Source organism: Strix uralensis, chromosome 5 (assembly GCF_047716275.1).
Source record: "Strix uralensis isolate ZFMK-TIS-50842 chromosome 5, bStrUra1, whole genome shotgun sequence".
Lineage (NCBI taxonomy): Eukaryota > Metazoa > Chordata > Aves > Strigiformes > Strigidae > Strix > Strix uralensis.
The window spans coordinates 14,064,534-14,089,404 of NC_133976.1; the positions used below are offsets into that span (position 1 = coordinate 14,064,534).

At 39.1% G+C, this 24,871-nt stretch overlaps 1 protein-coding gene across 3 annotated transcripts; it reads right to left on the reverse strand.

Moving 5' to 3' along the window:
* Positions 1–789: 789 nt before the first annotated feature.
* On the reverse strand, positions 790–22,777 carry NAPEPLD (N-acyl phosphatidylethanolamine phospholipase D). Of its 3 annotated transcripts, none has more exons than XM_074869908.1 (5): positions 22,536–22,777; positions 10,958–11,270; positions 4,350–4,996; positions 3,168–3,282; positions 790–1,913 (listed from the first exon to the last, which is right to left on the reverse strand). In XM_074869908.1, exons 1-5 carry the CDS (start codon positions 22,730–22,732, stop codon positions 1,788–1,790), a joined length of 1,398 nt encoding a protein of 465 aa, XP_074726009.1. In that variant the 5' UTR covers positions 22,733–22,777; the 3' UTR covers positions 790–1,787. The 3 variants fall into 3 exon arrangements, with proteins under 3 accessions (XP_074726009.1, XP_074726010.1, XP_074726011.1); XM_074869909.1 differs by lacking the exon at positions 22,536–22,777 and adding an exon at positions 22,284–22,529; XM_074869910.1 differs by lacking the exon at positions 22,536–22,777 and adding an exon at positions 21,950–22,219.
* Positions 22,778–24,871: the final 2,094 nt, after the last annotated feature.

Consider the following 24,871-nt stretch of genomic DNA (forward strand, 5'->3'; position numbering starts at 1 on the left):
CTGTATTTTAGCTTCACTCTTTCTTTCTAAAGTACAGAATTTCATAGAATAGTCTACTGATGATTTTGAAAACTAAAAAAAAAAAAGCCCCAACAACTTCAATTTTAACCATGTCCTTCAAAGTACTCAAAACATCCTGCAGCTTGATGTCCTCCACAATATTATGAACATGTAATATGCATTATATTATCCAAATTGTTATTGAAGCTATTCTGTAAATATGTGGCCCAACAGAGACTTCATCTGAAATACCCTCCCAAAATCAACACTGAATGACTGAGAGTAGTTTTAAACCAGTTTTGAACAAATTCTGGTGAATACATCCAGATCATGCTAGAATTACCTCTTCAAATAAAGAAATCTTGGTGTTTGTCAAACATGAATCCCACCAAAGAAATATAAGCTACTTTTTCCTAACATAAAATTGTAATCCTCTGTATGAACTTGGACTAACTGATCTTTGCCTCCTTGTGCTGTTCTTTGTTGGTATTAAGATCTATAAGAATTCTAGGACTTCCCAATATAAATTTTTAGAAGTTAACTGGCAACAGTTAAGATTACCACAGTTTTGGTCCTAGCATGAAGTCTCATTAACTGGTTTTAATTAGTTGCCAGAAGTTCATATCTGAATTGCAGGGAAATAATGTGTCTCTTTTTTATTTATATTCTTGAACATAAAATGTAATGCACAGCAAGACCAAAAAAACCCACACATATCCCAGAGACCAAAACAAATCATGACCAAAAAAAAATTATTTGCCAGTGAACTATGAAGAACAACAATATGCCTTTTTATTGGCAACAATAGGCTTTAATTCTATAAATTAGCATGGCAATTTGATACAGATACATTTAGCCAAGTTTTACAATACTGAACAATGTTGTAATCTCTCATTTAACTTTAAAATTATAGGGAAGTTATAAGAAAAAATACCGCAGCCCTTGCTTAAGACTTTAAAAAAAAAAAGTACTTAGTAATAGGCTGAGTCAATGCAAAGACAAGCGCCATTAAGGGATTCTTCCATTTCAGGTACTGCATTTGACAAGAAAGTTATTTTAGACACATTCAGGCCTAACTTAAAAACATTGACAAAACAATGAAAGTGTGCAGATACTCTGGCCAGCAGTAAGTTTTACACATCAATGATGCAATATTAAATTATCTCTCTCTTTAAAAGGCACATTTCTTTAGATCATTGTAAAATTCAGCTTTTGTGGTTCGTCAAGATATGAAAATGTAGAAGCACTCAGTAAAATAATTATTTTACTGTGCTTGAGCTTTAACAACACAGCTGTATTGGAAGACTCCACCCCACAAAACATACAGTGAAGCTATCAAGGCACAGGACATAACCTGAAGATTAATGACTAACAAGTGGGAGATGACATTCTAACAATGACTAATTCAAGTCAGCCATTAATTCTAAGAATATGTCCTGTGCTGAGGTTATTATTGCTGCTGCAGGTAAGATGAAGAGGTTTTTTTTAAAAAAACAGTAATTTATCAGTGGTGTACATAAGAGTTGAAACTGCAAGTTATTCCCAGACAATACCTTAAATATTAACCAGTTTTTTTTAGATCACCTCTCAAATTTTATAAACAATATAACTAGTAAAATTTATCACGAAGTTGGTATGCAAGTTTTAGTTCTGAAACTGACAAACCTGGCATCTGAAAATCCAATTCACTCCAGAAAGTCTATTTTGTAAGTACATCATATTAATATTTGTAACATTAATTGCTAGTTCAAATCAAACAGGGTGTACAAGGAACTGCTACTGTTTCATTACTCAAACCCATCATTTGTACTCAACTCCCGTGATTCTCCGTGGTTCAAGACAAAGAAGTCGTCTTTTTTCAAGCCGTATCTTTCAAGAGCTTCATTCAGTTTAACTGGAGGGTCCAAGTAGTACTGGAAAAATAAGAATAATATGAGGGAAAAGATACCATTGCAGCATTTGGGGAAAAAAAAAAAAAAAAAAGAATATCGCTGCTCTAAACAAGATATGGTTTATATTTTAAACGTTATCTAAAGTGGGGAAGGGGGAAGAGACATTTGTCAAAATGTTTGGTTTCATTTGCAGTTATTAAATGATAAGAATACTGATTTACAGTTGTAGAGTAACTAGCAAGGCACAACTTAGCATCCAAAATTCAGTCTTCCACGTATTGAAGTAGCTCCCTTAGAAGCAGAAATGCGGTAAGAGTTGGCAGGTCAGCAGATGGCGCTTTCTCTCGGGCAGTAAAACAAAGTTGTCAGCTTTGCTGTTTCAAAACTAGTGCCGTTTCAGTAAGGTCCCCCTGAAGTTACTTCATTGTATTTGTTACATTTCTGAAAAGGCATCATCAGGAAGAAATCATCCAATTTTGTGCTTCTAAATGCATAGCAGCATTTGTACTGTGGGCACTAGTGACTGTTTATTGGAAGCATCGGGTTAGAAAATGTTATATCCAAGTTAAGGAAAACATATCAGGTAAGCACAGGTAACAGCATCAGGACTGAATTATAAAATAAAGTGGCACAACTGATACAAAGACAAAGTTACAAAGTTGAAAAACAGCTACCAGACAAGGTGTATCAAAGGTGATGTAGATACTTCCCTTTCAATGCATTTTTAGTCATTATGAAGGTACCTGGGTAACTTCCTTATTACAACTGGGGACTTGGGGCGGGGTGGGAGGGGAGTCAAAAAAAATTTTATTAAAAAAAAAGAAATCAGCATCTCAGAATAACTTAGTTTTTCATATTCTTGCTGGTTTAACTACAAATCAACTATTAAAAATACTATTCCATTTATTTATGAGACAGACATGATTAATAAATACTGTATTGACATGCAATTCTTACTGTCTCCAGGTGATGCACTGCTGAGTTTACTTTTATTATTGCATGCATGTCCACACCTTTTGGATGTCAGAAATCCTCCACATTTGTTTCAGTAACTCTGTACTTTCAAATAAATGTTAACAGAAATATTTTATGTAACTGGAAATGAAAAGCTAAAAATTGTTTTTAACTGCAGTACATATAGTAACGACTTTTCACTTATACAAAGTTTACATTTTAAATATACATTTACAGATACTAGGTCAAACTGCAAGAGCAAACCTTCATTAATGCTGTGTACACAGGAAATCTGAGCTCATGTATAGCATTGAAATTTACCTCATTTGCTAAAGCAAAGGTCCCCCAATGAATTGCTACAGACTTCTTTGCTTGAACATCAATATGGATTCTTACTGCTTCTTCAGGATCCACATGCTGGTATTTCATAAACCACCTACCAAAACACAAAGTACATTTTTTTTGTGTCACTAATTCAGTGCAAGATTTCTTCTTTACTTTCATTGGGTAAGAGACAAAGAATCAAAACTAACTAACTAAATAAACGAACAAACAAAAAATCCCCGTCTAAACACTCACCTAATCAAAAAAATTACGGATCATGTATGTCTGAACAACATACGGAACCCTCAAAATCAACAAGCTGGAATATACCAACATACCCACGAAACAGCAGTTCATGTATTTCACTCCCCTTTTCAAATGGATTTTTTCTTATCTATATTTTTAATAGCATACGGACATATTACTGGTGCCTTGAGGCATTAAGGCCATAGATTTAAATCCATCCCTGAAAAAATTTCATGCTAGCAGCACACACCAAAAAGTGTGTGCTTCAGAAGATAGCCTGAGGGAACGGTGGTAAAACAGAAGAGAGAACCTGGCAATTCTTGAAAGATACTGGATTTTTACCATGTTATTCAGATTCCTATTTTCCTTTCCCAGCCTATACAGGCTTTGCTTCCAGCCTTATATGAGTATTATCATCTAAAAGTTTAGAACCCTGTCGTAAGTAGGATACAGATGCCTAAAGAAACGGATCTTTCATACCCTAGAAAGGAGTCACCTTTATCTCCAGGTAAGTTGCAAAAACAGAGTAAAGCCTGAAGCAAGAGAAAAATGCAGCAAATTGCATGCATCTAAACTGGTTGGATTAAGTGATGCTATTTCAGAAAAAAAACCCCACAAAGTAATTACAGATTTTTAATCCATATTTTTCATGGAAGAAAGTCATCTTGCTGTGCTTAAGACTGAAGAAAAAACTCTTCAAGAGCATCACACATACACAGGCACGCATCCTAGGTATTTCAGCTCTTCCAATTGCCTGCTTCTTTTTTGTCATTCAGCAGTCTCCTTTCGCCTCAGCAATTTCCTTCTTTTGCCTCTACATTCTAATGTATATTCTTAATAAAGTATACCTACATTTTTTACTTCTGGGTGTATTTCTTTGTCATCAGTATATAATCTCATTTATGTATTTTGATCAAACTTTGATTTTCATACCTTGGTTCATAAGCTCCAATGGGGATGGCTGCAAGATCAAAAGGTCCAAACCTTTTACCTATCTGTTCAAAAGCAACACAATACCCAGTATCTCCTGAAAAGAAAAACCTATTCCAAGGTCCCAAGACAGACCAGCTGCCCCAAAGAACCTTGTTGTCATCTGTCGCAGTCCTTTTGCACCAGTGTTGAGAAGGGGTGAAGACAAAAGTTACGGCATCGTGACCAGGGACGCAGTTCTCTTCCCACCAATCCAGTTCAATCACGTTCTCACAACCGCATCTCTGCATCCAGTCCAGGAGCCCCAGAGGCACAAACCAGCGCAGCTCACTCCCAAAGCGTTCATTCAAACTCGTAACAGTGTTGTAGTCCAAATGATCGTAATGGGTGTGGCTGATCATGACCGCATCTATTCTGGGGAGCTGCTCTACTGTGCACGGAGGTCCTCGGAAGCGCTTGGGACCCATCAGCTGAGTAGGGGAAGCTCGCTGGCTGAAGATTGGGTCAGTAAGAAATATAAGTTCATCCATTTCCACCATAACTGAGGCATGTCCCAACCACGTGACTCGCATACCAGTTCCTGTCTTCCCAGCAAGTTCTGGCTTTTGAACAAAGTAAGGTTTTAACACTGGAAGCTCTTTATCAAGTTCCTAGCAAAAAAGAACACAATATGCATGAGATTTCAGAATGTACTTAGCCATGGAACAAAAACTGCATACAAGGCACAAATCATTACAGTCAAGATTTACATTTTGTTTATATTTTTAGGCAACCACAGAACTGCAACACAAAACAGATGCCTTTTTAATGGCCACTTTCCCAGCTACTTCCTCCTAGTTTCATCTTGGGTTTTTGTAACATTTTCACTTCTCTGTCGAGAGAGAGAAGAGAGAACTTGAGAGTATCCCATCAGGCCAGGAGACCTACTAAGAGAGAGAGAGTCTCAAAGCATTGCAGTGAAAGCACTGCAAGGCACTAACAGCATCCTGGGAAAGGCTTTGCAATGGGTTGGCCTTCCTAACCTGGAAAAGAATATGTACATTACTGTTACTGTAACAAATGTTCAAGTCTAGTTTGTGCAACTAAATGATGCATCCCTTAAGTCCTAACATAAACAGGCTGGAAACCCACCGATGAAAGAGAATGCCATGTTCCCAACAACATTCCACAAAAGCCTTTAGCAGACCCCCTCTCTTCTCCCCATTACATACAGAAGCAGCACACGGAGGTTAACCTCACTTGGCTAGTGTTAGCTTTTATAATTCTCTCTTCTCATCTGCCAATAATTCAATGAACATTTGTAAAACAAACTCATTTTTAAGATGGACCTTAAGGCACTTAGCTATTATTCTTGTGATGTTTTATTGAAGCCTTCAAGGTAGTTAAAATTATTAATAAATCACTGTACTGAACTCCCTGTACGTACAGGATACAGTCCCATGAATGACTTCGAATCAACCTAAATCCATACTCCCGTGTAACGAAGTTATGGAAACCTTCTCCCACCTCCCGTCTTGTTCCAGCAGAAATACTTACACAGTCCCCACTCAAGTCTGATGGGCGAGAGAACTGATCCAGCTGAACATTAATCCAGAGAAGGAAAATAAACACCTTTCAGCTTGATCAGCTTCCAAATTTGACTCTGTATGTAGGCTCAAGTTGGCACAAAGTAGGCCATGGCTGTACATTATCTGCTGAAACTCACTGCCCAACGACCACTCAATATCTCATTTGAACCAGTTACATTCTTCACTGCAATTTGGTTGAGATGCTTAAGCAGAGGTTTGAGTTATAATAAATAAGAGTTTTCCTATTAAAAATGACAACCAAACAAAAAGCCTTCTCAGAGTTCCTGACCACCTTCAGCTCTGCCACAGTGTGGCTAAGGGTCTCCTCCCAAACAGTTCTAGTCTGAACTCCTCACATCACGTTAGAAGAATTTTCCCATGTTAGGCAGCTTCTACAGACTCCTGACACTCTTCCCTCCCTGGTAATCACAGATGTCCCAGTACTTCTGGTTCCTGGTCAAGTTCTCCCTGCAGTCGTTGGTGCTCTCATTCTCTAGGTCTAGGATAGTAAATCAGTGCTATCAGCAAGCTTATACAGAGCTGACCTCCTGCTCCCTTAAAAGTCCAGCCGATGCTGTGACAGTTTAGGAGTCTAGGATTTTTGTTGCTAAAACAGTCTTGACAGCTTCAGGAAAGTTAATTTCTCCACAGTATTTTACTGATTTGGAGGGCATATGTTGGGGAAAAACAAAACACACACACCTCCATCCCCCTGCAATTCTACTGTAAGTAATAAAATATTGATGAAATTGCTTTTTCTGAGAGCTAATGGACAAGACATGTCTACAGAAAGAGTTTGATTACTGTGTCCAGAAACGAAAAATAGATAACCTTCTATAAAGCTGAATCTAAGGTTAGTACAATACAACCACTTAATTCATACAAGAACAAAGTATGAGTATTAAACTGAGACGAACTGCTGCTTCTCCAAGAAAGCATCACTTTCTTACATCTATTTCATTCTAAGTACATGGGAATGACACTGGCAGCAGAAATCTGGACAACAGAGAGTGTTATATTGTGACATTTCAATTAAAAAAAAAAAAGAGTGGAAGATCCATAAAACCAACATAATACTCGAAAATGGAAATTAGGACAACCCACCAAATTACACATGGTTAAGTCAACAAGTCAGATTATATCAAAGAAATTAAACTCAGATATGGAATTTAATTATTAATTGTCATAATGCAATTTAGGTCAGTAAATACATTTTTTATGGAAAATGTTCTTTTTAAGTAGCTGTTTTTAGAGGTAGACAACAAATTATTCGGAGAACTCTAAATGAATCCACTTTATTTTTGCTGACATTTGACACAAACTAGTTTTTAAAATCAGCATAATACAATATTAACAATACTAAATGGATGAAGAACTGGCTGATTGGCAGATGTGAACAATTCTTAACTGCAACTCAAATATATTGTACTGGTTTGGGCTAGGATAGAGTTAATTTTCTTCCTAGTTGCTCCTATGGTGCTATGTTTTGGATTTGTGCTGAAAAGTGTTGATAACAGACTGATGTTTTAGCTGTTGCTGAACAGTGCTTACACAGCACCAAAGCCAGTAGGCTGAGGGTGCACAAGAAGTTGGGAGGTGACCCAGCCAGGACAGCTGACCCCAACTGACCAGAGGAATATGCCAGACCATATGACATCACGCTCAGCAATAAAAGCTGGGGGAAGGAGGAGGCAAGGGGACATTCAGAGTGATGGTACTTGTCTTCCCAAGTAACTGTCACGGGCAACAGAGCCCTGCCTCCTGGAGATGGCTGAACACCTGCCTGCTGATGGGAAATGGTGAATCAATTTCTTACTTTACTTTGCTTGTGCATGCAGCTTTTGCTTTACCTATTAAACTGCCTTTATCTCAACCCATGAGTTTTCACACTTTTGACCTTCCAATTCTCTCCCCTATCCCACTGTGGGTGAGCAAGTGAGCAGGTGGCTGTGTGGGGCTTAGCTGCCTACCAGGGTAAAACGACAACACATTTGCACTGTTAAAGGCTTTACAGGGATGTCACTAGGATCGACACTATTAAGTATTTCAAACAGTTGATTTAAAGATAGAACTAATCACTATAAAAGGCATTTGTAAAGGACACACAGACAGGAAGACTGACAAATAAAGAGTAGCACAGTTCGAGAAACCGGTATCCTGACCTATTTAAACGAAATTCTGTGAACAAAAGTCCAAGGCAAACCAAGAGCACAAAGGCAGTGTAACTTGGAAAGCATAAACTCTGAATGAGATCTACATGCTTGTGATACACAGGCCTCTGATCCAAATCAGTGATTCCTCAGAGGATGAGATCAGAAATCAGGCATTTTGTTGAGCTATCATACTAAATCACAGGGAAAAAGCTGAAGAAATTACTTCTCAGTGCATGGAGTTTGTGTTTGGGGTTGTGTTTTTTTAATATTTTACAAAAGTACACTAAAATCCCCAGAATTACCTTTTAAAGCAATAAGGACTCATTACTCAACTCTAAGATTTCAAACTAGAACACAAGTTCTACTGGTAGTATACTTCATATTAAATTCTTAAAACTCATACAACAGGATAAACCAACATCATGAACGAAATACATAATCTTATGGAACTCTTATCCTGCTATAGTACATTTTGTTCTCTGTCAGACTAACCAGAAACATATTAATACTACAAGAATCCTAACAGATCTTTGAAATATGGCATTAATGTCAAATCAGCTACCAACAGAAGCAAAATGTGCCTAATACTGTCTTATCTTCATCACTGGAGTAATACAAAAATTCCTCCTGCTGTGCCCTTTCCCCCCTCCCATGTTCTTTCCTTCCTAATGCAAAGCAAGAAGAAACACATGACAGGCTTTGGTAAGACTAGCTAATTAGCTTAGGATTTTTGGTGCTTAGTGCATACTGGAATACCACTGGACTTTGCAGAAATGAAAACAATCTAAATTGCTGATCCAACAACTAAAGATACTCCAACAGCACTGAAAAAAGTTATTAATAGAGACTGTAATGAAAATACAAGAAGTCTATGCATTCTAGATAATGATACAGGCTTGTTGTGAAGGCATGATTAGAATACATACAGCTTTTACACAGTGAAGTACATATCCTGGATAATATGCCTTTTTTTTTTTTTTTACATATGCAAAGCACTTGGTACAGATAAACTGAACCTGCTCAGCATAGCAGGGTATCACTAGGCTCACTCAGTGTGGAAATTAAAGTAGGAGTCTGCTCAAAGGACATGCTATCTAGCAGTGCTAAATAAAGTATGGAGTCCTTAGTTTGAATTTTAAATAAGCTCAGAAGTACTTTACAGGTTGATTTAGGTGTGGAACAAACATAGCTGGAAGAAGCATCAAAATGGCTGAGAACTCCAGAAGTGCTTTTCATTGATCCCTATCTAGGTTTTTGTATTTCTGATTTACTTCACCGAGCTCCTTAATAATTGCAGGCACTTAATTAAAAAAATTTCATATGCAAAGCAATAAATTTAGTCCAAAATGAATCCCAAGTGGGTCAGAGAGACAGCTTTGCAACTGGTACAGCGTGGATTTCTTGTAATCATCCTTTATTGCAGGGATAATCTGTAAATTAAAGGGGAGTGCTGCAGTTGTCCACTGCCATCAGAAAGCTATATATTCTGCACTCTGTAGTACTCCTTAGCACTGCCTTCTAGGTACTTCAGTCACTAACCAGGCTTCTCACTGGTGCTGGCCAGATACGAAGTCTATTGTGCACATACGGAATAGGGCAGCGGTCAAAGGCAATTGAAAATGCCAGGGCATGAATTTTACACAAATGTGGCCCAAGTATCACTATGCACCACACTGCCTAGAAAGCTGTACACACAGAGGCACAACTGCGGTTACTTCTACAAGGTGCAGATAGTGTCTAGAAGCAAGACACCAAATTTAAAACAGTAAATTGTTGGAAGGGATCCCAAAACCAACATAGGTTTCCTGTGCTTCTTTCTGAAGTCTTATTATTATTATTACTATAGAACAATTACAGCCAAGATTATTTCTCCCTTAAACATGTTCAGTACTAAATATCCTTAAAGAAATCCCTAAACCTCTGACCATCATGTATTAATAAGTAACATGGCCCTCCTATCCATGAAATTGATCAAATTCCTTCCTTCACAGGCAATTCATATAAAGATAAAAAATGAAAAGCTTGGATGCTTAAAAGCATTAACAACACCTATTTGTTCAAAAACACTTTCCCTGGTTCTGCACAGTTCAGCACAGCTTTTCTGAATGCAGTCAACACATTAGAAAATACACTGAGAAGTAATCCTAACTGTCAGAACTGTAGCCATCGTAACACTTCTTGTGGCCACAAAGATAACCTGTAGCTTTCCAGTATCCATTACTCTTCATGGAAAAGAAGCTTTCCTCAGAGCTTGCTTCCCCCGCCTCCTTCTTTATATAGAATATCTGACAGAAGCAATACAAGGAAACACTATTACCTATTCTTGGTGTAAACTGGCACTGCATCTTTAGTATTTCAATACAAATACTTGCTCCTGGTATACAGAAACAGAAAAACATAGATTTGCGAACACTTCCATAAGTAAATGACAGCAACTATTTACTACATTTTTATGAAAAAGATGTAACGTACATAGTAAACAGCAATCTGGGAAAAAAAGGCAAAATTTTTAAAATTAGATATTCCACAGCTATTTCATGCAATACCAATGATGTTAGTAGTAAGCTTCATAAGGCAACACCTGTGAAAAAGAGTGTAACTGTAGTTTATGACTGAACTAGGAGGCCATTTTTATTGTTTTTGTAGATATAAACCTAGCTGAATAAATTAAAAGGTATGGAACTAACAGAAAGGAGAAAAAAATTAAAGAGGCAGAAAGTATTAACCCATCTTTTGAAAAGATAAAGTAATAATAAAATCAGAAAAACAAGACTTAGAAAAGTCTCCAAAAGATGCCTAATAAGTATTAGTCAGAAACTGTCCTGTTTTATTGATTAGAGCAGAGGAAAAAGCAGTCTAAATCAAGAGCAGAAAACACACAAGTATTTACCTGCTTTGAGCATGGCACATTGCTGTTATTTTTTTCCATAAGGGACCATTTCAAAATATTTGGCAAGGTTGGTGATTTCCATGTTGGCCACGGGTTGACAAATTTCCCATCTTTGCCTCTCTTTGATTTAGTTACATCCTCTTCTAATCTGTAGTCCAGTCTGAAGCTTTTCCTGGAGGTCCTGGAAGAATCGCTGCCCCTGGAACCTCGACCTGAATTCTGACGTTTCCTCACTGCTTCTTTAGGGTACTGGTTACACGCAGTCAAAGGCTGCTCTTCATCCGTTTTCTTATCCATATCTTTTTGAGGAGAACTGAAATAAATTTTAAATTAATCAATCTTTTCTTGGACTAACATCAACATTAATAAGATTGAATGTTCTCACACACATCAGAAACAAGCCTGTCCTTCTCATTTTATGATCTACTGTATTTCTACCTCAACAAAATATGCTTTTAGAACAGTAGCTATTACACAAAAGACTTCAAAAACATGCTGTGGCAAGCAGACGAGATCTCTTTGTAGTTCAGGCAGAATTTTACTCCCCGGTATGCACAGCTTCAGATACTAACACTATTGTCTACCAACTGCAAAAGTGAGGGGGAAGGGTTCCTTAATTTACATTTTGGAAGAATAGTAAGTTCCTCCTGAAACTTATGACATTTAGTGCCTGATGTAATATGATCCTGCAAACCTGTCCAATAGATATTGGAACTATACAGTACCTCAGGATTTGCCTATATAGTGACTTTGTTTTGTAGTAAGAGCACCAGACTCAGGTAGCAGTAATAACACACTACTTAGTAGCTGACAAGATGCACATACATGTAGAAAAGTCAGAACACAAAAGACATTTGTCCTATTTCCTATTTTGTCAAGAATGAAGGAAAAGCTCATTGTAAAAACAGTAAAAGTAACTGTTTCAAATACAATTCTGATACACATTTAACTGAACTGACTAGTGAAAGGCCACAGAAAAATGGAACATCTCAACTCATGGCAGCAATGTTTATTCTTACTTCCATTGTGAAATACAAAAAAAAGTGAGAAAATAACTGACAAAAGCTTATTTCTATAAAGCCACAATTCTGGCACATTTCTTTGAAAACTGCAAACCCAGTAGTCAGAGTCTCTTATTCCAAACTGCACTTACGTGTTGCAGAGTTTAGGAATATGGAGTCCTACTATCTCATTATATCCAAGGTAGAAGAAACAAATATCCCTACTTTATTTTAAAAGTTGCTAAAGCTAAATGCTTTCTATAATTATTTTCAATATTTCAGTTGAAAGTAAATAGACTGTTCTGACAGTTTTTTTAAAAAAATAGGTTGATATTTTAAAGATCGCACAACTTTCTGGTACTTACAAACTCTACCTGATAAAAAACTAGAAGATGACCAGTAATGAACAGACAGCATGATATACTGCTTAGGTGCAGGAATAATTTTAAATAAGAAATTGTGAAGTCTGTCCTGTGGAAAACTCTCCACCACATGTTTTAGCCTATCTACTATTTCAGCAACTCAGATACTCAAACTTTAGCTGCATACTCATACGAGAAGCACTAGGCTGATGTACCAAAGCCAGTCCACTCAAACAGCATTTTCAGAGAACAGAATTCAAGCCCACAGTCTTCGAAATTGTGTAACTCATTGTGCCCCTCATAAGTTCATAATTACAGGGAAAAAGAAATATGTTACTGCGACATTACAGCTAAGATTTTATACACATATAAGTGTTATGAAATTGAACCCAAATACATTTACTGGTGATGCTTCAACTTCAAATGCAGAGCCTGGCCCTGTTATTTCATCAACAACTGATTACTAACAGAAAGTATGGTTTCAGTTGCAAAGATATGACACCTGATAAATATTGTGACATTTTCTTAACAAAAGAACCATAATTTTGCCATACAGTATAGATAAAACATTAACATATCAAAATTCACTTCTAATAAAGAAGCATGAACTATGTTCATAAAACATTGCTGACAGAATTTTTTTATTAGTACCACCCTTGGTCATCATCTTGTTTTAATGTAACTGCTTTGTTCTCTAGTTTCCCTGTAGTTTTACTGAAACTACTCCATTTATGTTTTTTCTATTTAGCAATAAGATACCACACCTGCATCATAATTTTAATTTAACGGTTGATACTCCTAGGATTTTTTCCTCTATTCCACTAAACATTTACTGGAATCAGCTTTCAATGGAACAGCCACCCAACTTGCTCTATATCATTTTAAGCAGACATAAATAGTAACAGAAATAATCAGCACCACTAAAAGACAGACAGAATACTCAAAAAATTGTAATGGATACTTTAACTGTTACTTTAACTTAAGAGATTTTTTTTTTTTTTTGGCATTCTTCAAAGAGCATTTTCAATGCCAAGTCAGCTTATTAATTTAGCAAAGCACGCAGACACAGCATAAAACATCTACTCTTCTAGAAAGCATCATGAAAACAAATCACAAAAGTTTAATCAGATAGGTATTTAATTCCAGGAAATTCTTCTGTTTACATCTCAGATGTCTGGTTTTTAAATATATATAACTCCCGTAATTATTGTTCCCACGAGCCATTTTATATTAGAGACTAGAGTGCCTAAGGTTTTGTTTTTAAGCTTCTGTTTATCTATTCATTCATCTCTAAAATAGGTGAATTCTACTTTTGCTTAAATTTTCATATAAACCTTTGATCTTATTCTGAAAGTATAAACCTCTAGGGGAAGTAGGGATCAACTACGCTAATTAAACAAAGACAATGCCAAAGCATTTAAGGCACTGCAGGTATCTGTCTGCCAACATATTTTCCACATGATGCACATACATGGCTTTCATTAGTATTCCATAAGCAACTGATGGGATAAAAGACCTCAGTGCTCACAGAATACTTTCAACCCTTTTACATGCATAAGAAAGGGACACATTTACAAACAATTAACTGACAAAGTATTCCTGACAAACTGTAGAGTCCTCTGAAGTATCAATCCTGCCAGTTCGTTTCTGTTTCATTTAAACTGGTAAAATACATGCTAGAATATTCGTGGAATAAAGAAATCTAATTTTTCTTATTAAAAAAAAAAAAAAGGTACATGATCATTTCTTGAAAGCCACTCATCATTAGCTTAAAGTAAAACTCAAACAGTTGTTCATCCAAGGAAATTTTTATCCATTTGCAAAAGAAAGCCTCTACAGACAAGGAGATGTGGCAGGTATATTTTAAATATTAGAAAACCAGAAATGAGCTGATTTTTCATCCAGCCTTCCTGAATTCTTCCCCCCCAACAAAACAGTTTGACATTTGAGAAATAAATTTAAGCACTGGATTGCCAGCCAAATTATGAGCAATAGAGACACCAAAATCGAACTGGAGTAGAGTTGTGTTCACTTGGGAGGGGCAGGGGGAAGGGGTCATGTCCTTGGTGAGTATTTGTTATTGTAAGGTTCCACAAGAAATCTTCTATTGTCCACACTTTTAAACAAAGAGGAAGAGGAAAACTACTATTTACTCACAAGCATTAAACTGCTTTCTTAACAAATGGAACCCATCCTTCAGGATGAGGTGACTTACCCCCAAACAAGGGCAAGTGGATTGTCACCATTTGTGAGAGGGCCTCAGGCAAGATGCAACCCAACTACCCTCTCTGTGCTCAGAGATGCTTTACTGCTTCGACTGAATTCAGAAAAGGAAATGGACCAAGACGTACAGACTACTAAAGGAGACCATTAGTCATGCCAAATCCACTTGGCCAGAAGGTACTCTAGACAGAGGGGAAGAACACCAACGTCTGATGAATAGGATGAAGCCTAACATGAATCAAAGCGCAGAGCTCACAGAACTGGTTTTCCAGCACCAAATACTAAGGGGCCCCTAGTACAAAGCAGGAGAGAAGTTGTAGATCAGGCAGGGCATGGCATGGAAAACCCATGTCTTATGTCCCAGTAAACAGGTTTACACCTGCAAACAGGATATGACCCCAAACCTGTTGTCCTAAAGACTGTTTATTTTAGCATTGCTTATATAACTGAAACATGGACACAAATATTTTGGCTTTGAGTCTTCTGTTTATATAGGAAAATAATTAAAAGTTTAACTAAATATTTTAATATTTTCTGTTCTAAAAGAAGGTTGGAAACAAGATACATTAACATTACAAGAAGCACTCTAACATTAATTTTTTTCTTTTTAAATGGTCTTTTAAACACAGCCGAGCTTCAAGCCAAATTATTTTAATTTTATTTGAAGAAATGCATCAACATAAAATCTACTGTGTGAGTCTTCACCTTTTCCACCCAGCCTCCTCTAACATCCACTACTCCACAACTGAAATGGATGTTGTTCCCCCTGCTAAGCATACAGACACGCTACTAACTGTGAAGTCTACCAGAATAGATTTATCTTTCTTTTCTACACATAAACACGGTCCTTATTTAACAAATCCATAAGCTAGAAAGTTTAACAAAGAGTTACTATGAAGCTATGGTTTACTGGAACCCAGTAACATCCACAAAACTTTACACTTACCTTACAAACATTCCATAGCTTTCCAAATATCCTTAATTTTCTCTATTTTTGAAGTAACAAGTCTGGTTCATTTCTAACCACTGCCTCTCTGTATAGACTACACCCAGAGCTGGGCTGCACTACACATCAACTAAAAGGGACAGCACACAATTCCTAGCACTTCCTCACACCACTGTAGCTTTACCAAAGCAAGAATCTGAGCCATATACTGCTACACAACTTGGAAGTTTTCTTTCAACACACATATTTTTTTATGACTGCAAAAAGCATATTTTTTAAGTTTCAAGCCAAAAAGTATTTCAGCTAAAAGATATCTGCAAACACTAGGGAGCATATAAGTAATTTTTTGAAAAAAGGCTTCCGCACGCTCAACTATCAAACAACTGTCAGCTAAGTTTTGGCTGTGCTTTTATTTTTCCTTCAGGTCTGAAATTGTCTGCTTTAATTAACAAACAGTTTGAGACTGGAAAATTCTGAATGCATTTAAACTTTTATTGTGCAGTACTTCAGCATCATACCACTGTAGACTTACCAAAGCAAGAACCTGAGCCTTCTGCAAACTGTATACTGATACACAACTTGGAATTTTTCTTTCACTATACATTCTTTTTTATGACTGCAACATCATTTGCAACAGCAATTATTCCAGATGCTCTTAGTCTTAGGATTTCACAGAAAGAAATCTCTCTAGCTTACAACTAGCTGATCTATAAATACTTCTACAGATTTCCCATTAAAAGTTGCAAGCAAGAACAAGCATTGCAGAAACTTTAATTCGTATTATTTGATATTTCAATAGCCAGCTTGGGATTCTGTGTGACATCCTACTTCCGTATTTTCCAAACATGCACAAAACAAAAAATCCATGCTAGTACAGCCTTCTTCCATTTTCGGATGTACCCATTGCACAGCACAGCTGTAGGTTGCCAGCCCGGTTCTTCTCTGTTCCCAACAGATCTGTAAGTATTCTGACTCTACAGTGATCTTGTGTACTGTTCAAGAAAGATGAATAATGGAGTTGATAATGGGGAGAGTTATTTCTGTTTCTATTAACAACCTCATAGAATTAGGATGAATCCTTCACCATTCTTATATAGTTTTGAGGATCAACAGTAAATCAAAGCAAAATAACAGAGAAAAAAATTTAGTTACAAATAAAACAAATGTGAAGCATCTACCCATGGTCCTCTGTTGTTAGGCATATTCTTACAACAGCTGTATTACCTAAGCAGCCACCATGAGCCAAGCCATTTCTGCCCTCCTTACACCCCCAGGCTTGCCAAAACAAACATTTGTGTCCACATGGTGAATTAGTTCAAGAAACTGATCTAGCTGATAAGTCAGTTTTTACCTTCCCATCCCCTAGAGAAGCACTTAATTTTCACCTGCATCACTGTGTAACCGTGCAAGTGTTTATACCAACAAACTGGCTAGGACAGGGAAGGGTGAGAACAGGAATTTACTCTTGTAAACAAGAACTACTTATGCCAGTGCTGCTATAAAAAAACTAATTCATTAAATACCCTCCATTTAGAATTCACGCAGTGTAGCTCAGCTTCATACACCACCAAATCAGGTCCAAGTTAGGTTCAACGATTCCCCCCCTACCCTTAATATGCTTCATTTTCAATCTATTCCCTATCCAAAGTTTCATTCGCATTTAGTACTAAAGCTGCTTAAACTTTCATATTATAATCAAATTTAATAGCTACCTATCACCCAAAAGGCAGCCCACTCCCGTTACTACACATTCCGACCTCTACCTTCCTGGCACTCATTAAGGGAACCAAACCAACAGAAAGTTATTCATAGCCATTACGAGTGCCTATCAGCTACACCCTTATATGCCTCTGGATACAAATGCAAATAGGCTGCACAGTCAGGTCCATCAGTAGTACCTGGAGCCAGCTATTTCTCAACCCTGAGTTAAACCTGATCAGCTATGGGCATTTTATCAACTGCATAAAGATGCCTCTTCCTGGAACTGGGAAAATACATAACTACTTTCCCATTGTTTCCAGGTGCCCCAGTTGGGGCTGTCCCTCTCCAATATGAACACTTTGTAGTCCCCAGACATGTTTATGAACTGTATTTAATATTATAGAAGTTTTCTGTTACATGCATATTCTGCTTAGCTTATGATCCCTGATATGACAGTAGTTGTCCATAGAGGCTACAAATATTAACAGAGATGACAGACCCAGTAGCCAATTTCTTTAGATATACAAACCTATTAAAATAAATTCTTTCCCTCTCTACCCTCACCTTTTACTGCAGTCTTGAATAAAAGCATCCAAAAGTTGGCATGTAGCCATCACATTTAAAAGAGCAGCCTAGACTATCATTATGATTAAGCACAAGAGCAGCGTAATTCTGTGCTGTTGCTGAAGCAGCCACCAAAGGAAAGCAGGAGTCAATTTTCCCTGCACCAGAACAGAAAGTGCTTTCTTTTGCTCTCTCTAAACAACTGATTCCATATGACTACATAATATATAGTGAAGAATGTAGAAAACACAAGAGCTGGAATGAAAGCTTTCTTACCTGCTCTGCAGGACTCAGGCTGACAACAGAAGCAAGGTTTGTGCATTACAGCTGTGTTATGGTATGCAAGACAATAACTGGATCACAAATCAAATACAGACAATTTTTCAAATCAACAGAAAAATAATAGAAGATAGCACATGCACACAGCTGGGCAGATAAACCCTGGATTCCAACAGCAATGATAATCTCCATGGATAGCCCTTCACACTTGTACAGAATTTCAATAAAGCTTTTCCAACAGAGCAAACATGAAATTTGTACCAACCCAGCTACAGGATCTAGACCCCAACTTTAGTGTTCTGGCCCAGCTCCACTCCTGTAAGTAATTATGCAAACGAGTAGGTCATTGGTTTCAGTTGGTCTACTGATGTGACTACCAGTAATAACAAAAGGCAAACCTTTCCAGGATGGGGCTTACTGTTAGAAAAAACAACCAAACTTTAAAGTTTAGCATTTATAAACACAATTTAGCCATTCCCATGCGTTAATAGCCTACACATCTTGGTTTTAGTATTTTAAGTTATTATGTAATGTTGAAGCTGCTAGCACAGATTTTCCTTAACTAAAATAAAGTTTTAATATATTACAAGCTTGCACTCCATCCTGACGGTAAAGGTTTCCCATCTATCATCTTATGTCAATTAGATATGACTAAAAATAAATACTACTACCTGTTATGAAACTAAGGCTCCACTTTAACATACTACGGTAGAAATCTGATTTCCTTCATAACACATGTCCATAGAGGCAAGGTAAGAACTGTTTCCATAAAAATGCATAGAAATCATGTTAAAACCTTGATCCGTAGGATCCACAGGGCAAAGCAGGATCTGAAGCAGTTCACTTATAAACAACTCTGGCACTTTTATGTCTGCAACTGTGCAATTGCTATCTCCACTTCATTTACTAAACCTTTTAATTTACTTTTTCCTTTCCTCTCCATGCCAGAAAGGAACAAAGTCGTATGCAAACTTTCTCTAGACTCACACCAAGAATAAACCCTAAAAACCCTATAAAACCTCAGTTGTCCAGGAAGTGCAGCAACACCCAAGCACTAAACTAGTTTTTATTTTTAAGTTAATGCATAGTCATACAATTTTGTTTATATACATATTTAAATGCTTGTCTATTTGACTTCCTCTCTTCAGTTCAAAGTCCAAGCACGAAGGACCCAATGTCATTGCTCTGCAATATAAAACTATTTCCCTAAATTCTTTGTACATCTACTTAGATTTCAACATAAACTCAACTTCTGCTTGTCCCAACAACATTCTGTCTCTCCCTCTGTCTGTGTATGCATGTACACACACCCCATAGATATATGAATTTTATAGAACTATTTATAACGTTTGACTTCAAATTTATTGAAATCCAAACAAATCATTTCCAGGTCAGTTAAGATAAGGAAATTATAAGTTTCTCTTTGTTGAAAAATATGTTTGTCTTGAATGCAACTGTTCCCATGAGTTAAGCTAGAAGGTCATCTGCCTTTCCAAATATAGGTTTTGAATCACCAAAACTTCATACCGGAAAGCCAGAAAGCATATGCGATACAGCACCCTTATGGTTCTTTAACTGAAACACAGCCATTAAAAGAAATTGCAAGTGATAGAACACCAGACACAACAAAACACAAATACCCAAGGAAACTGGAAATGTCACAACACATTAACATTTTTCAAGACAACACTTTTTCCTATAGGTAACCAGCCTTCTACTCTATCCCTGTGACTCTAGATTATGATGTCTCTTCATGTGCTCTAAATGAAATGCAAAGTGCTTTGGTTGTTAGTCAACAACAAAAGTGTTAATATTAAAGTTGGTTTGGTGTTTTGTTTTGGTTTGGGTTTTTTTCTTATGGAAGAGTCAAGGCACCTTTCCAACACAAATGTGAGCCATCTACTAATTTTGGAGGCACCATCCTAAATATGTAGGTGTTTTAAGGAGACTAAGTGTTTAATTTAAACACACCTAAATAGACACACATAAACAACTTGTTATTGCCACAATCACATTATGAGAAACAGCTGAACCTCACTGAAACCCTCCCTCAAAACCCAGTCCACAGCACAGGAGGTTTCTGCCGCAACAACTGATACTATTTCTAAAGAGTATAAGCAATAAAATTTGAAATCTTATCGTAAGCCTTACTCAGCAGACAGTAGCACTACTAGCTCTAACCATGGTAACAGGTCTTAAACAAGAAAAATCTCTTGATATACATTCCTTATCACTTGACTTTTCACTTGCACAACATCTGATCAAACCTTGTTTTTCACAGTAGGGACACAATGGCAGCAAAGTGTTTTCATAGTGCCACTTGGTAACGCCCAATTCTCTTTGCTGAACAGCTTTGTAAGGTTTATCTGCTTGGGCATAGTTGTATGCTATTCAAACCCAAATCATCCTTTCTTTATACAGCTGCTAAATAAGATATTACAAGTAATCAGTAAAAAACATGTAACTTGGTTTGAATATTTTTAGAAAATCTAGGAAACAAGTGCAACATTTGGTTTACAGAAAAATCCTTTTTACCCAAAGCTGCATTTAGACACAAGATGACCAAGTGATTTACCATGGTCCTGGCTCTGAGTGTATTAGAAGTAGGATTCTGATTACAGTGCTAACCAGCATACTGCAAACTACATACTTGCAGCAACTGACTGAAAAAAATTAAAGTGAGATCAGGAAGGGACTCATAGATGTAAGGAAAGGAAAAAAATAATTTCACAGCAGGTGTTACATATAAAGGCACTAATTAATACCACAGCATTTCCATTTTTCTCATCATAGACAAAACAATTGCCTTCCCATTTGCAGAAAAGAAAAGCTATTTCTGAATGGAGAGTTAGCAGTTTTGGTTCAATCTTGAGCTTATAAAGGCTGAGGAAATAGCAGATTCCTGCTGAGGTAATTCCTCAAATCTACTTAGTCAATACAAGTGAAGAAAATAATAATAATGGATTGCTTCCTTTTAAAAACGCTGCAGATCTCTTTTGGTTTGGGCCAAGATGAAGCCCAATTAACTGTTATTTATACCTGAAGGGTTTCACTGTCATCCCTTCCTCCTCTCCTGAATGTGTCCTGTCCATCTAAATGAGTGAATCAGGCAGGGCTTTCCAATCTCCAGGTATTCAAAATTCCCATTATCTTCATGTAAGAGGTTTTTCAATTTCAGATCATTTGGGGCATTTCTAAAGCAATTGTTATGATAATTCTTGCATTAATAAGATAAAAATCTTATTTCTTCTTGTCTTCCTGAAACTCTTACCTATAAAATGGATCGGGCTTCCTACTTTAATAACCGATAAAGCTGCTACTATGAATTAAAAAATACATGACTCTTTTCAAGGCTCTTTTGCCAGAAAACAGAAGTGATTTTCCCGTCGTTACCTTTCATTTTTGATGTCACTTTAGCCCGTGTAGTTTAAAAATAAAGAAAAAATACTTAGGTACTTTCCTTTAAAACTGAAAACTTGCTCCACAATCGCCATTTAGCAGAGTAAGAAATCAAAACCATCACTAGAAAATCATCACTAGAAAAACTGCAGAAGTTTAATATGGACTCCACTGCACGCCGTCAAGACATTCAACAAATACTTTCCCTAAATCCTTACTAGAGATAATTGCCGATCATTGAGATTATTTGACTGAATTGATGACACTAAATGACTGTGTCAGTATCCTCCACTTCTCACTACACAACGCAAGAAAAATGCTCGCGATAAACAACTGTTCGTGTTTCCCCCTCAAAGGAAAACATTCGCTACACCGTCAATACCACAAAGCGTATTTTTTTTATATAGGCGATTATATAACTTGTTTCTTTCCGAGCACCACCGCAGCATGTTTTACTGTCAATTTACGGACAGTATTTTTAGTCTCCATTTTCCTTCCAGGACTTTTTTCCTCTCACCGGTGCAAACGCCTCTCCCCGTCCCAGGCAGCCGCAGGGGCTCTCGCCGACGGCCGCGGCGCCGCTCCCCGGGCCGGGCCGGGCCGGTTCCCGCGCTGCGCCCGCGCCGCCGCCAGCCCCCACCCCCGCCAGGGGCCGGGCCGCGCCGGAGGAGCCGCCTTGCACAGCTCCCCTGCGGCCGGCAGCCGGGGCTCGGCCGCCCCCGGCACCTCGCCCACCGCCGAACTTTTCCGAGCGGGACGCTCTGCCCCGCTGCCGCCGGCGGGGTTCCCCCTCGGCCCCGCTCCCCGCCGCCTCCCGCGGCGGCACAGCCCGGTCCCCCCGCCACGCTCACCCGGCGGACGCCGGTATCGTGTGTCCGGCGAGCCCCGCCGCCGTGCTCGGAGCAGGTGCGCAGCGCCGCGCTGCTCCGGCCCGCCTGCCGCCGGGCGGGCTGTGAAGGCGGCCGGTCGGGCAGGTGCCTCTCCTCCGGACGGGCACGGAGGCGGGAGCCGCCGCTCGGCTCGGTCCCTCCCTGCCCACAGGACGGCGCGGGGGCAGCGACCCCCGCCCCCGGCGCGCTGCCTGCCGCCGGAGAGCCGCTCACCTCCCGGGCTGCCGCTGCCCCTGAGAAGTCTCGTCCTCCTCCTCCTCCTCCATGGTGCCGCTCCACCCCCTCCGCGGCTCCGCGGCTCTCCAGCAGGAGCCGTTGAACGGCTGCGCCTTCCCACCTGGCCCGCCCGCCGCTGAGGGCAGCGCGGCCAGCTGCAGGCAGCAGCTCCACAGCGCCCTGCCCCGCACCATGGCGCGGCGGCCTGCCCGCACCCGGCGGGGCCCCGCCGGGCGCCCGTTAGCAAGATGGCGGCGGGGGGGCCGGCGCTGAGGGAGCCGTGGCGGCCGGACGCCCTCGGGCCCGGAGCCGTGGCGGGGCTGCCACCGGGCTGCTCGTCAGCACCGGGGAAAGGGAAGCGCTTGGTTCCACTCCTGGCCGGCCCCGATGGTTGGTAAACGCTGCCCGCGGTCCCACGTGGGAGTACGAGCTGCTCTGACCACCTGGTGCTGCAGTGAAAAGTTGCCTAGACCCGGTTTTCTTGGGATTTCTTCGGGGGGTACCGGCGCTGACGGGAGGAGCCGCCTCCCGCCTCGCAGGCCCCTCTATCCCCGTCGCCGTTTCCCCAATGTTGGGAAGTTAAAACTCGTGCCCAGGTTCCTCCACGTGCTGGATTACAGCCACCGCCTCCCTCCCTGTTCACGCTTGTGAGTAGTTCACACGCTACTCCAGCCGACTGGCTGGGAAGTGAGGGATTTTGAGGCACCCAATCCAGAGAAATTAGGGTTTTAGAAATAAATATGCATTTTTTTAATCTTTCCTTACCTCCTTAAGCACATAATACAATGGAAGTTAAAGGACAAAGCTATGCAACTGTGATAGGGAAAAAAAATCATATATAGCTGCAATATGAAATCTAAGACTATCTGGAGCTCCGATAACACATTTATGTACATGTAATCTTGAAGCTCAGGAATGGATGTCCAGTTGATTAGTGAATAAATCTTACCTATATTCAGACATAAAGCTCTCAAGGTAGGTATTGGGATGCTAGAAATTTAAGCCTTACTCTTCTTATCGTTAATCTATCATTCTCTTAGTCTAGGTAAGGTAGAGCAAGCATAATACCACCAATTTATCTTGTTCTGTATGAGGAAGAGAGGTATGTGTTTGTTGTTTACAGTCAGGCAGATTTGCCAGTGGAAAATCCTAATTTATTTCTTACTTCTGGCTCTTCTCACCTGGTATTTCCTGATCATTTCATCTCCTATCAGTACGTCTAATGCCAAACTGGCCTTGTAGCAATGACTTTTACTCATACATTATTAACCACAAATTTATATTGATTGAAGTTATTTCTACTGTATGGATTCTAAGACCTAGTAAATGCATTAGGTGATAAAGCTGCTCTCCATAGCTCTGATCAATGGCCGTTAACAGTTAGTAATACTTAGTGCCTATGTATAGAAATTTGTGTAAGCCACGAGGTAAGTGCCTTCAGACTGGTGGTAACTGATTGCCAACAGTAGCAGGTTTGGGATGCTCATCCTACACTTCAGCTGAGTATCTCCTGGTAGGTGGACCTGCCTCCACATGGCATTTGGAAGTAGTTTATATGTCACCAGTGCTGCAAAAGCCACAGTTCAGGAGGCTCTGCTTTACTAAATGCATTTTGTGGGTACTACAGATGACGTGCAGAGTATCGACTTTACAACCAGTAAGGTTATAAAGAAGATATGTTTATTCAGCGCTGAGTGCATGGGGGATCCCTCCTCCACAAACGTGCACATTTTGGAGCGAAAAGCAACTCCTTTCTATAGCGTAAATTGTTTACATATTCATGATAATCCCAAGAATAGGGAGAGATATTACGATTAGTCTTGGGGCGGGATTTATGATAATGATTTCTCAAGTTCCTCCCCGTTGTGCCTGTGCAGTGGCTCCTGGTGGTCTTGGGCAGGGGTCTTCAGGATGAAGATTGAAGATGCCTCCTCTTCCTCTTGTGACTTTTCACCCAATTAGGTCTCTTCAGCATGTCAATTTAGCATTCTTTGAATCCCGGTTCCTTATCTTGGGACTCAGTAGTTGCAGCTCCTCCCTTATCTCAAGAGCCCATCCTGCTGAGAGCCCACCCTGCTGAGAGGCCTGCATCTATTTTATTAAGGTTCCTCACTTCACAGATACAGATGTCAACATTTGGAGGCTGTAAGTAAAGACAACTGGTGTCTGTGCACCATGCAGTTTTCAATTTGAAAGCGAACATCTCTTTTCTAGTATAACAACTGGTGAGGAATTATAATGTTCAAGTAATTTCTGACCCCGCTAGAAGTATATATCAGCACCTATTACCTACTCTGCCATGCCAGTGTACACAATAAAATTCTACTTCAGAG